This window comes from Juglans regia, chromosome 1, assembly GCF_001411555.2.
Source record: "Juglans regia cultivar Chandler chromosome 1, Walnut 2.0, whole genome shotgun sequence".
Lineage (NCBI taxonomy): Eukaryota > Viridiplantae > Streptophyta > Magnoliopsida > Fagales > Juglandaceae > Juglans > Juglans regia.
The window spans coordinates 3597186-3610913 of NC_049901.1; the positions used below are offsets into that span (position 1 = coordinate 3597186).

The 13728-nt window shown below is 35.4% G+C and overlaps 1 protein-coding gene across 2 annotated transcripts; it reads left to right on the forward strand.

Moving 5' to 3' along the window:
- Positions 1 to 1134: 1134 nt before the first annotated feature.
- Positions 1135 to 7501, forward strand: LOC109007236 (mitogen-activated protein kinase kinase 3). 2 transcript variants are annotated; one of them, XM_018986828.2, is made up of 12 exons: positions 1135 to 1279; positions 1364 to 1400; positions 1490 to 1605; positions 1734 to 1991; positions 2608 to 2826; positions 2943 to 3080; positions 3228 to 3395; positions 3810 to 3923; positions 4418 to 4525; positions 5177 to 5268; positions 6132 to 6522; positions 7168 to 7501. In XM_018986828.2, the coding sequence occupies exons 3-11, from the start codon at positions 1504 to 1506 to the stop codon at positions 6499 to 6501; spliced, it is 1569 nt and encodes a 522-aa protein (XP_018842373.1). In that variant the 5' UTR covers positions 1135 to 1279; positions 1364 to 1400; positions 1490 to 1503; the 3' UTR covers positions 6502 to 6522; positions 7168 to 7501. The 2 variants fall into 2 exon arrangements, with proteins under 2 accessions (XP_018842373.1, XP_018842372.1); XM_018986827.2 differs by lacking the exon at positions 1364 to 1400.
- The last annotated feature ends 6227 nt before the right edge of the window (positions 7502 to 13728 follow it).

The following is a 13728-nucleotide window of genomic DNA, read 5'->3' on the forward strand; positions in this document are numbered from 1 at the left end:
ACTGCTAGCTGTCGAGCTGTCATCTCCTCGCCTCCAAGGTGACTCTCTCTCTCTCCCCCCTCTCCCCAATTTTTAGTATATTTATAATGTATTGTTCACATCCTTTGTGTGCTTCAAGCTATGACAGCCATACAGTTTCACTAATATTTTTTAATTTTATAACAAATTATTTTCGACGAATTTTAGTTACCGAAAATGAGTAATTTTATCGAATTTGCATTGCCAGTATAAATTTTTTGCAACGACATATGCAATTTTGTGTACCATTTTTTTGGCGCTTACATATCTATTTGTAGCAATACAACAGCGCCACAAGTAGTGATGTTTTTGTGACATTTTTTTAAATCTTGGTAAAAAGTTGTTGTAAAGCAACTTTCACATGCAATGTGCTTCAAAGCAGAAACGTTCAGGAAAAAATAATTCCGGCAATTCTCGCCACTTTTAGCAACGAAATATGGCGTTAAAAAAGACTATTTTTCTTGTAATGACTACTCAGTGATCGCCACCACCTGTGTTTGATCGTTTTGTCCATATATATATATATATATATAATATATACACACATATATATATATATGGAGATGGTGATCACGAGTACTAAATGTAATCATGTTTCCATCACCTTAATTAATTAATATGTACGTAACAATTTCAATGGAAGGATGCCTTTATCTTCAATAATATTATAGCCTAGGGGTATCTATGAATTTCTCAATATTCCATCTTCTGATCAAAGTCACTTTCTTTTGCCAATATATATATATAAAATATAAGGTGATAGAAAATGAAAATACTAAACTACCCATATATGGTAGTATTTCTTGGGACGCAATTATATTGAACGCCCCCATTTATAAAATAATATTTTTTTAATATTAGTGAATAAATTTTAAAAAAAAATGCTTTAAAAAATTTGATTGTTTCTTTTTTTAAAAAAAATATTTCAAGTCGATTGGAAAAAAAAAAAAAAAGACACGTTTTAACAATTCGCTGTATGAGCTGGAGCCCATAAGAATAGTGAGCCTCCACTGAAGCGTATCAACGTTGTACTAGGGCTCGGCCCAAATGGAAATTACATAATGACGACCAAAACGACGACGTCGCCTTGAATGCGAGTATTTCGCAAAATTCAGATTCGTGGCGCTACATGATTCGTGTGTCATGCCAATGCTGCGGAGACCCTAAACGCAACGAAACCATGGTCTGGTTGGCCTAGGATTTGAAGCTCACCAAAATTGAAAATCCGTTCGAATTCAGTAGTTCCAGTGTTTCTTCACTTGTAAGTGTCCTCCCCCATTAACTCGCTTTCCATTGCTATTTCCTCTTCTTTTGAATCTCATTTTCGTATTGGTTCAAATACTAGGTTATTACCTGTTATTACAAGCTTTAAGAGCCAAGAGGTATAATCTAGGTTATTTTTTTCCTGTAAATTGAATTGATTTTAAGCCAAAAATAAGGTAATTTTGGGTTTTAATTTGATGAATTACAGTAGCGAAACCATTTATGGCTGGATTGGAGGAACTAAGAAAAAAGCTTGCGCCATTGTTTGATGCCGAAAAGGGCTTCTCACCCGGCTCGACGTTGGACCCTTGTGATTCTTATACGGTAATCCATATTGCATTGGAGTCGGAAATCTAGATTATGGAAAATGGAACACTAAATTGTTGTTGTTATTATTTTTATTTTTATTATTTATCAAAAAAATTGTTAATATTTTCTTTTTTTTTGTGCAGCTATCGGACGGTGGGACTGTTAATTTATTGAGTAGATCCTATGGAGTGTACAACATTAACGAGCTGGGGTTGCAAAAGTGCACGTCTTGGCCGCTGGTGGACGAGACAGACAGCAGTGAGAAGGCGTACCGTTGTGCTTCACATGAGATGAGGATATTTGGAGCTATAGGTAGTGGAGCAAGCAGTGTTGTTCAGAGAGCTATACATATTCCTAGTCATAGGATTTTAGCCTTGAAGAAGATCAATATCTTTGAGAAGGTATATTGCTAGCCTGCCAAGTCTTAATTTCTTCTAGAATATAATGCTGTGAGAGTTTGACTCGCTTTCCCATGCACTAAGATTTAAAGAAATAGATCAAGTGGTTTACATTTTTATCACAATCTGAGGAGGTCAAGAGGTCATGTTTCTTATTATTTAACTTTCCCATTTGGTGAAATTGGATTCTTGATTGTAAATGAAATGCTTGTGAATTGTGAATTGTGCATTAAAATTAAGGTCAGTCTTGGCCTGCTCTTCTGGTGTTTAAATAATGTCGTGGAGGAGGAAATTTAGAGAAGCATTCTTCGCTTAGTCTACACTCTTTAAAAGTATCTGAAGTTGATATGCAAACTTGATGAGGCTGATTTGCACTTGTTGCCTCAACAAGTTTGCATATCTTGCATGTCTTGTTGTCATGTTGTGTATGAATAGGCAGCATCATATATGACTCAAAAAACCATTAAACACGTCCTACCATTCTGGATTATGATACCAACTTAGGCGCCTCTACTTTAGAATTACATTATTTCACTCCTAAAGTATATTGAAAGGAACTAATTATATTCCTATTCACTTGTCATATTGTTTTACATAAGTTTTCACTTGTGCATGCCAGGAGAAAAGGCAACAACTTCTCACTGAGATACGGACATTGTGCGAAGCTCCTTGCTATCAGGGTCTTGTAGAATTCCACGGCGCATTTTATACTCCAGACTCTGGGCAAATAAGCATAGCTTTGGAATACATGGATGGAGGGTCTTTGGCAGATATCTTAAGATTGCAGAAAAGAATACCCGAACCTGTCCTTTCATCTATGTTTCAGAATCTCCTTAACGTAAGAATATCTTTTCAGTTTCAGATGGATTTTCCTCCATATGGAGGATTCTGATTGACATCTAGTATGAACCTGGTACATCTTGTTTACTAACATTGTGTTTTTCATCCTGGAAGGGGTTAAACTACTTGCATGGAATTAGACATTTAGTTCACAGAGACATCAAGCCAGCAAATTTGCTTGTGAATCTGAAGGGGGAGCCAAAAATAACGGACTTTGGCATAAGTGCTGGCTTAGAGAATTCAATGGCAATGGTTAGTTATACATTCTTGATGAATCTAGTAACATAAGTGCTGGTTTTATTTTCGTATGCTGCTTTCTTGTTAATGCATGTTGAGTTTACACTGAAGATGATTATTGAGCTTTAGAGTCGTTACTAATCTCTGGATTTAATTTACCAGTGTGCTACTTTTGTTGGAACTGTTACATACATGTCACCTGAGCGAATTCGAAATGAGAGTTATTCGTATCCAGCCGATATTTGGAGCCTTGGTCTTGCTCTATTCGAATGTGGTACAGGAGAATTCCCATATTCAGCTAATGAAGGACCTGTCAATCTTATGTTACAGGTGACATGCCAATGCCCATTCAAAATCATGTAACCAACATGCTATTTCAGTAGTCTAAGGGCTCGTTTGGATTCACATTGAGGTCAATCACCACACTACCTCTATCATACATACAACATCTCACCTCATCTCATCTCATCATTACAACTTTCCCAAATACTCACACAAAATATAATAAACAATTCAACTTTTTCAAATCTCAAAACAATAATAATATTAAAAAATAATATTCTAACAATATTTTATTCATCTCATCTTATCTCACTATCTAAACGAGCCCTAATTCTCCTAGCCATCAAGAATGAGGAAGTTGTGCTCCCATTTACAGATGTTAGGGATATATGTATTCATATGGATCTTATTGCCCACATTTCATGCCTTTGTTTAGCAGCTAAAAGTTTCTCGGTTTGGCAGATCTTGGAGGACCCGTCACCGTCACCATCAAAATTAAATTTTTCACCAGAGTTCTGCTCATTTATCAATGCTTGCTTGCAGAAGGATGCGGATGCTAGGCCCACAGCAGAGCAGGTGAGTAAATGGCAGAAGTTAGCTGCAATATGGAACATGATAAAAGCTGTGCTCAATGATAATGGAGTATAAATCCATGGTTTTGATTACCCTCATCTAAGCATAAAAGAAGATTTTAGTGCCTGAATTTAAAAGAAAAAACTGAATTGTGGAAAATATTAAATATGCGATGATTAACTCAACAAACTTCTTTAAATTTTCAAAATCACTATAAACAGATGCCTTTTGTGCTGCCTCCACTTGGAGCATGTAACTACTCATGTAGACATTTAGTTCTAAGTTATTATCGTGGGTTTCCGTTTCTCCTTTTTTTAATTATTCCTCCACTTTTCATCCTTGCTTTTTAATGTGTCATTAGAGAAATTATCTACTTTATCATTGCCAAATGCAATTCCTCTGGTCAATGTAGTAGATCAGTTCAGTTTTGATGTACTTCATTAAATGTAGATATGATGCTTCAACTTACACTGTTAATTAATATTCTTGAATTGCAGCTACTTTCACACCCTTTTATTACAAAGTATGATCATGCTGAAGTGGATTTAGCAGAATTTGTCCAAAGCGTTTTTGATCCAACGCAAAGAATGAAGGATTTGGCAGATGTAAGTACAGTAAACTTTTACTTCTATATCACTCACCAAGTGTGCTTACACAATAATAATTGTCAATGTGAGATAGGTATTCATGGGTTTTAAAGAAAAATGTAATCCAATAACATTGGGTCAATGTGAGGAAGTTAATTAATTATGAACGAGGTTGTTGTGTGCAAATCAGGCTATTATGCTTGTACATATTAACTTTCAGACAACAAAACTTCTATATTCCTGCTTTAATTGTACAAATGGAGGCCAGCATCTTCCGACCTTAATATTGCACCCAAAATTCAAGTTTTAGTTTTTGCTTGCATAGTATCTAAGAACCTACACCTGTAAGGAAAAAAAATCTTAGAACCTACACACTGAGTGGTCCTTTTTAGGGATTTTCCTATTTTAAATTTAGCAAATTCAGATTAGATGCGATAGTTTAATTTGCATTGAATTTTTCTGTAACATATTTTTCAATCAGCCTCCATCATTACAATGACAGAAATATTGGGGCTTCCATTATCATTTAATCAACCTAAATTCTATACGTGTTGACATGTTAGGTTGTGCCAATAAAATGTTTTGATACGGTTGCAGACCTTCATGAGAAGTAATCATATGTGCTCATGCATCATGGATACTGATCAAGCTCTTTGTGATTCTAATCAGATGTTGACGATACATTATTACCTACTCTTTGACGGACCTGATGAACAGTGGCAGCATATAAAGACCTTATATAAAGAAGGTTCAACTCTTAGGTGCTGAACTATGCCTCAACAACTTTTTACTTTTTTTTTTTTTTAATATTTTTCTAGAAGAAAATTCTAATTCTGAAAGGTGAAAGGTTTAAATTGATCAAACATTGTCTGTCTACTCAAACTTCTTCAGAAAGGAGCTTCATACATCTTTCAACCCCAAGGGGTTGGCTCAAGTGGTGAAAGCCTTGGTCTTGGGGTATCAGTCCCTTCAAGGTCCAAGGTTCAACACCTCATGGGTGCAAACAATCTTTTGGGGTCACACCTCATGGTGAAAAGCCAGCGATTTAACCAGTTCTGTGTAGAAAAAAATTCCAAGGGTGCAATGCACGGGACCGGGGTTTACTCTGCAGGGGTGAGTCTGAAGGGCCCTGTCTTGGAGAAGTTTCCCAACATAAAAAATTTAAAAAAAAAAACTTAAAATTTAAAAATTAAAAATTTAAAAAAATAATAAATAAATATCAATGGAATCTTTAGTTAGAAGATTAATTATTCCACCTTTTTGACAAAAAAAATACCATCAGCAAAATTTAATCGCAATAGGGAAGAAACATGTAATTTTTTGATCGGTAAAAAAAAAAACATATCGTTGTAAACAGAATGTCTCACAGCTAACTGAAGAAGAACAACAGCTAGCTTTTGTTTGGATATTTATTGTATAGAACTGGGGAATAATTGCATAAATGTCATACAACAGATAAAATATCTCTCTCTGGGGTGGGTAGTTTTGTCGAAAGTCATTTTTAAACTTTAAAAAACGTGAAACTGGCAGTGTAGTATGTTTTTCCCATTTCATGCCCACTGCTTTTGTTTTTGTTGATAAGTAATACTTGTAGTGCCAGTAATGTGATCTTTTATTCTTCTAGTTTCTCTGGGAAGAACTCTGTTGGTCCAAATGATATATTTACAACTCTTTCAAGTATCCGGACTACATTAGCAGGTGACTGGCCTCCTGAAAAACTTGTGCATGTCGTGGAAAAACTTCAGTGCCGTGCTCATGGGCAAGATGGAGTTGCCATTAGGGTATCCGGATCCTTCATTGTTGGGAATCAGTTTCTTATTTGTGGAGATGGCATACAGGTAGAGGGTTTGCCAAATTTTAAAGATCTTTCTGTCGATTTATCTAGCAAGCGAATGGGAACGTTCCAAGAACAATTCATCGTGGAACCAAGTAATCTCATTGGCCATTACTTCATAGCTAAGCAGGAGCTGTATATATCCAGTAGAGAAAACTAACAGTGAAGATCTTCCTCCCAGGTCAGTAGATTCAGCATTTGTTGACACTTTATTGATTTTTTGAAAGTGTTTCTACAATACTGTAGCTATTGCTAGTTTTAAATTATTTTGAATGTGAAAGTATTTCTTTTTAGAAAATTATCTTGGTTAAGGAGTAATATGCAATTATTACAAACGATTTCAGCATGTTGTATCTGTCTCTGTATATTGCTAGCTGCCAAATGGGAAATGCGTTCTCTAGACTGAAACTGGTTTGTGTTCATGGTGTTTAGGCATGGAACAAATATTTGTTTAACAATAATCAGTAGTGATAACTGTTTGCTGCTATCATGAATTTATTGTATCACTAGAACATCACTCCTAGGCATTGCTCTTGTATATGATCCATGTACTTGAGTTTGCCTATTCTGATCAATAAAATTTTATTTACCAATAAAAAAAAAAAAAACTGTTTGCTGCATCATTGCTGCACCTCAAATGGCTTTAGATGGGTTCAATTCTCACCAAGTCCCTTTTCAAAAATTTGAATACTTTTAATTTCAGATGGAATTGGTTTGGGACTTCTGTTCTACTCGAATTTGAAAATGGCATTTGACTTTGCGAATTCTTGATATGCAATTTTGTTCTTCGAGTACAACTCACATGAAACTTATATTTTGTTGACAGATATTTCAACTCTGGCTCCGGCAAAGTCGAACTAACAAACTCTTCTCTTGTTTCTGTGACCCCACTTTATAGGAACGAATAATTATAAAAATGTATTATTAGGTCACAGAATTTACGTTTATTTCGATTGGCACAGTGTTAAAGTGGAAGCATGTATACAGCCAATGTAATTATTCCATCGGTAAATTTTCAATTGTATCATTGAACGTTGTAAAAAAATTATATATCTCCAAAGCTTTCCTAATTTTCTGTTCATCTGAACAATCCTTTTTATGTATCATTAACATTATTACAGTTGTGAAAAACTCGTCTCCACATCTTTTCTAATTTCCTGTTCATCTGGGGAACTTTTTATGTACCATTAACATTATTGTAATAATTGTTTCAGCTTTTTACTTGTAAAAAAAATTGTTTCAGCTTTTGTGGTATCCTTCGGCCTTTATTAGAACACTTAAGATGCAAGGTCTTTAGCTTCAGATGTTTCTAGCGTAAACCAAATGGTCTGAATGTATCCGAGCATTCTGTCCAGTTCCCTAAGTTTTTTTTTCTAAATTTTAGTTAAGAATGACACTTTTTATAATTTTATATTAAATTTTACTCATTTTCAAAAAATCTTCTATATCTCATTCTCTATCTTTTCTCTATTCTATTAAAATAAGATTTTTCTATTATTTCTTTATTACTTTTTTCTCTCACTTCCATTTCCATTCTTAACCACTAACTCTTGTCTTATTATCTTCTTTTCAAATATCACATTCTAATAATTTTATAAATACTTATAGAATTTTTTTTTGGGATACAATATTATTTTCAATCCAACATTGGTATTAAAAGTAATAATTTTTTTTAATGTGTAATTTCCAACGCGATGGTACTTTTTAATATGATTTTGTCTGCATAAACTTGAGTAATATTTGATTTGCATTTGTCTAACGGTAACATTTTTTTCATTTTCATATAACGTTAATATTTTTTTCAGTTTCTCTAACGGTAATATCTATCCGCGTATTGATGATAAAATTTTGTCGTTTCTCCAACGGTAGCATTTTGAATTCCTGCCTCTCACAGTAACATGCTTTGTCTTTTTTTCAACGGTAACTTTGTTTTATCTTTTCTCCAACGGTAACATTTTTTTTCTTATATGTAACGATAATTTTTCCTTTATAAATACACATTTCGTTGCATTTACATTCTCAGAAACTCAAGTTCCATTTGATCTAAGAACCGAAATTCAACATTCTCCCCTCATCAAATGACTCGTTCATTCTTTTACAAATTGCTCACATACTTATCATCTAAAGATGAGTTGGATGTTATTCTTAATGTCAAGGTCGATGGAGAATCATCGAGGCATCATGGCAATCGCCAACGTCGTAAGTTTATTTGGCGTGATTATATTCAAGAGCACGAGTGCCTTTTCCGCGACTATTTCACAGAAAATCTAGAATATCCCTCGAACCTATTTCAAATGAAATTTCGGATGAGCCGTCTCCTATTTCTCTGTATTCTAAATGATATAAAGGCTTACGAGCCATACTTTGTCCAGAGAAGAGATAATGCCGGAAGACTCAGTTTATCTTCTATGTAAAAGATAACCGCAATACTTAAAATGCTGGCATATGGGGTTATTGGAGATTTTATAGATGGATATACATATTGGAGAAAGCACCGCAATAGAGAGCCTCAAACAATTCTGCAAGATAATCGTAACTGTTTTTTCAGATGAATATTTGTGGTCTCCAAATGCCAATGATATTGCTATATTGTTTACAGTTCGTGAACAACGGGAATTCCCAGGAATGCTGAGAAGCATTGATTGCATGCATTGGAAGTGAAAAATTGTCCTGCTGCCTGGAAATGTATGTACTTTAGCCACCAATTATTATTTTAGAAGTAGTTACTTGATATAATCTTTGAATATGACATGCATTTTTTGGTATGCCCAGTTCACATAATAATATTAATGTGCTAAAAATATCTTTTATTTTCACAGAACTTGCTCAATGGCATGCTCCTCTAGTCAATTGTACAATCAATGGCAACGACTACACTATGGGGTACTACCTTGCAAATTGTATTTATCCCAAGTGGTCAACGTTTATGAAGACAATTCCATCACTCAAAGGGAATAAGAATACAAATTTTACTGCAGCATAAGAATCTGCAACAAAATATGTCGAGCGTGCATTCGAGGTACTTCAACAACGATTTGCAATTGTTTGTGGACTTTCACGAATTTTCAAAGTCAATGAGCTAATAAATATAATGAAAGCATGTGTTATTCTACATAACATGATTATTGAGGACGAGTGTGATGATAGTCATGGTCCAAACATGGAGTATGATCAAATTGATGATGATATTCCAGAACTATCACGCAATCCAACAAGCGAATTTATCAACTTCATTTAGCATCATCATGAGATTAGAGACAACTCAGCACATCATCAGTTACAAGTAGATTTAATTAAACATCAATGACAAATTTATTCCCAACAATAGAATAGAATTTTCTGTTGGATTCTCTATCTTCTCATTAGTAGCGACTATGTATTCCTGTTTCCACAATTTTCATTTCAAAAAACATGTTTTCTTCAAGAACATGCTAATTGTTAGTGTAATATTTTCATTATCTGTAATAGTTTAAATATTTATAATGTTGAAAGTAATCAAGCAACATCTATCCATATTAGACTCAAATTCAATGACCACATGCCATATGTCATATCAAAATTACTTGCTAATGTACAAATTATAAAATACAACAAATGTGCCAAATATTTAACAATAACCCTCAACATCAGTCTCAACACTCAAGCAAGTTATACAAATGTCCGAATACTGGAAATAAATTGTTACAAAAAATATCAAAATCAATTATATGATGCATTGCGTCTCACCAAGATCTCCCTTTGAAGTTGCTGGAAATATACTCGTTGAACTCCAGGCACCGTATTCACATCGAGCAACATTACTCGCTCCTCTCTCTCCCACCGGGCGATTTCCAGTTTCTCCGCCTCCAGCCTTAGTCTGTCGTCCTCTTGTCTAATTTTATTTCTCTCATTTTTCTCTATCATATGCCATCTTTTCGGCCTTGAGTAGAAAAAATTCTTTCTTCTGAGCACGTGACTCTTCCAAGAGAGTATACTTACACTTGTTCAACTCTACAAGCTCATCTAATGGCCTGCCCTGGGCCTTACATTTTCATTTCTCAGTTTTTCTTCTCATTGTCCTATCCAATTCAATGACATCATTATTCACAACATTCTCGGCTTCTGTACCACCAACTGAATACATAGGTGAATCAGGTGCAACTATTGAGCTACACGAACATGTTGGGGACATCGTCGACCTTCGCTTCATCCCGTCCTTTGTGCAACGCTGAATCCATTTTGGTTGGTCCTTCAACAGCTGCCAACAATGCACGAACTAAAAGGACGTTTTCTCAAGCGATTGGTACATGATCTTCGCTTTGTCAAACTTCCATTTTAAGTATAAAATCAAATAATTAACCACCCATTAAAGATAAAGGAAACATAACGCATAAATATCATAATTAAGTGCAACAATAATATAAAAGTGGATGTTTATACCTTGTATTGCTCAGTCATACCATTTTGATTCAACCTTTCAACATGAACAAGTTTAGCACAAAATTTGTTCATCGCCTTTTGAATGGAAGACCGCCGATGTATTAAAGACCCAACACTTCGCTCATTTGTACTTTTTTTATACTCATTGAAGTATTAACTAACTTTTTCTCAAAGTTAGGCGTGTTTTTAGTTCGTTCTCTGGATGACATCAACGCTACTATTCAGCCATGCGGAGATAAGTAACTTGTCTACTTTGGGAGTGAAGTTTGCACATCTGGCTAATTTTATTTAAGAGAGAGGCTCTACTTGGGGTGGGGGTGGAGAGTCATCCAAAATTACGGGGGATTGTTAACTTTGAACACCATAAATGTGGTCAATTTCAGGCTCCTGAGTTAGGAGACTAGTGAGGAACATATTTCCATGGTCTTGTGAATCCATCTCTAAAAAATCTTTAACACATAAGATTTGGTACACATGCTAGACAATTAAGAACAATATTTGCAAGTGATTTTAGTAGCCGGCTCAAGAATCTAATGATAACATATGACCACACTTGACACCCTCCCTCGCATGGCTGCAACTAGGGCTGTACACCGATGGGTTCGGTGTCGGTTTCGGTGCAAAACCGAGACACCACCGACGTCTGCTATGGGTCGGTTGAACCGGCCGAAACCGATGGTTTGGGGATAAAAAACCGATCATATCGGTCTCGACGTGCGTCGGCGCGGTCTTCGGTCCACCGTCGGCGTCTTCTGTGAAGGAGGAGGAACTGAGGAAGAGTGAAGAACTGTCTCGCCGTCGCTACCATGGAAGAAGAAGAGAGTTGCAGAGGGTAGAGAGGAAGAAGGTGACGCGGGGAAGAAGAAGAGGGGCCTGGGGGGTTATTAATTCATCTTAAAACGGCGCCGTTTCACTTATAATAAGTGAAACGGCGCCATTTTATATACATATATTAAAAATATATAAATAGACCTGATCGGCCGGTTCAGCGGTTTTCCAGGGGTTCAAATCGACGCCGAACCGTCGATATCGGTTTTCCTTCAATTTCTCTCGACCGCCGACCGGTTCTTTGCCGGTTCCGTGCTCCGGCGGTCGGTCTGATCGGTTCACGGTCGGTTCTGGCGGTTCCTATACAGCCCTAGCTGCAACAACCAGTTGTCACTATTTATTGGTCATCCGGATTACTATGCCATGGAAGTGTGTCAAAGTGCCAAATGTCCCCATGAGAATTTCTCATCATCACAGTCGAGGGGTTAGAGAACTCAAATCCAATAGTAAACAATTTGCAAAATAGAAAATAAGAGCATTCTCATCCGTTTCCCTAAACACTTGTGTATTTTAAATGTGGTTTAGAATGGTTTGTAAAATTTACATCATGTGTGAGACAGGAGCTCAACTAAGATAATGGCTACAGAACCAAAAAAACCCCAATTGCCTTTTGCGAAAACGATCACAAAATAGTTGGTGGTCATCCAAGTTCGGATTACCCTGCCATATCGATGGAACTCCATTAAAAACACTTATCTCATAGCCCCTTCCCATGAAGTCCTACATCCCATCCTTACAGCCTTACACTAGACATGTAGCCCCAGAGAATAGGTCTAAATCAGTACCAAACAATAAATGAATGCATACGAATGCATTGGGTAGAATTCAATATATAACAACATCTTATTTAGTTCAAACTAAGTAATTGAAACCAACAACAAGTCAGTCCATAGTAATAAGACAAGAGATACCACCACTACAAATAATAATGATAATTAATAATTACTAATGATAATTAATGATACCACAAACAAACTGATGCGCAAACTGATAATAGTCCATGCCTAAAGAAGTAAGTCCAGCTCACAAATATCATGATAATTACTAATGATGCACAAACTAATCACAAGTTCATGGCCAAATAACTCTAAACAGACCAATGATACCAACATTCTGCAAGAAGGTCCATGTCGTGAAAGTAGCAAGTTGCCCGAGTTTGTTCAATTTTTTCTAATTAATAATGATGCACAACTGAGCACAAGTTCATGCACAAACTAATCACAAGTCGTAAGAAAAGAACATGACCCAACTGAATAGTTGCAAAATAAATCATGATATCAACTCAAACATATTATAATTTATTTGAACCATTTCCAATACTAATCAAAAGAAAATTAATCGATTAAGCCAAAAAAAATCATTTTTCTAATTCCACTCAGAAGATTTAAATTAAAATTAAAATCATTCAATCAGTTTAGTAGAAAGGGTATGTATAGGTTAACATGGGTTGAAAAAAAATAGATCTTACGGAGATCATAACAATATGCATAATGATACTATAAAATGCTGCAAGCACAACTTGCAACATCATGGAAAGCTCTATATATTAGCACAAGTTCATGCCCAACCAAATCAAATATAGGATTCCTTAAGCCAACATAGAACCAACAAGCAGTGAATAATAAAATGCCTAAAAATCCATTAATTTATTGAAATTGCTTACAACATCTCAAGAACAAACTAGAAGTCCAAACTCAGCACAAGCTCCAAAGACAAACAACTAAGAATTGGTTTTCGAAATTGCTCACAGTAGCTCAAGAACAAACAATTTCTTCAAGCATCACCTCTCAGAAAAATGTCTCAGACCATCAAATCAAATATAAGATTCCTTAAGCCAACATGGAAACAACAAAGCAGTGAATAATAAAATGCCCAAAAATCCATTAATTTATTAAAATTGCTCACAGCAGCTCAAGAACAAACAATTTCCTCAAACATCACTTAGAAGAAAAATGTCTCAGACCACCAAATCAAATATGGGATACCTCAAGCCAACATAGAAACCCTATAGCAGTAAATTATAAAATGCCCAAACAACAAACAATTAAATCAATGCCAACCACACTGATGAAAAAGAAAAGCAAATCAAGATGCAAAGCTCCAAGAAGTTGAAAAGGTAACACAAAGCACAAGCCATGGC

Bases quoted from the DNA above. Each gene is read 5' to 3' on its own strand.
- LOC109007236 (XM_018986828.2), top strand. From the start codon at position 1,504: ATGGCTGGATTGGAGGAACTAAGAAAAAAGCTTGCGCCATTGTTTGAT. The intron at 1,992-2,607 runs GTATATTGCTAG...TGTGCATGCCAG, and splicing joins AGATCAATATCTTTGAGAAG to GAGAAAAGGCAACAACTTCT. The intron at 3,924-4,417 runs GTGAGTAAATGG...CTTGAATTGCAG, and splicing joins CTAGGCCCACAGCAGAGCAG to CTACTTTCACACCCTTTTAT.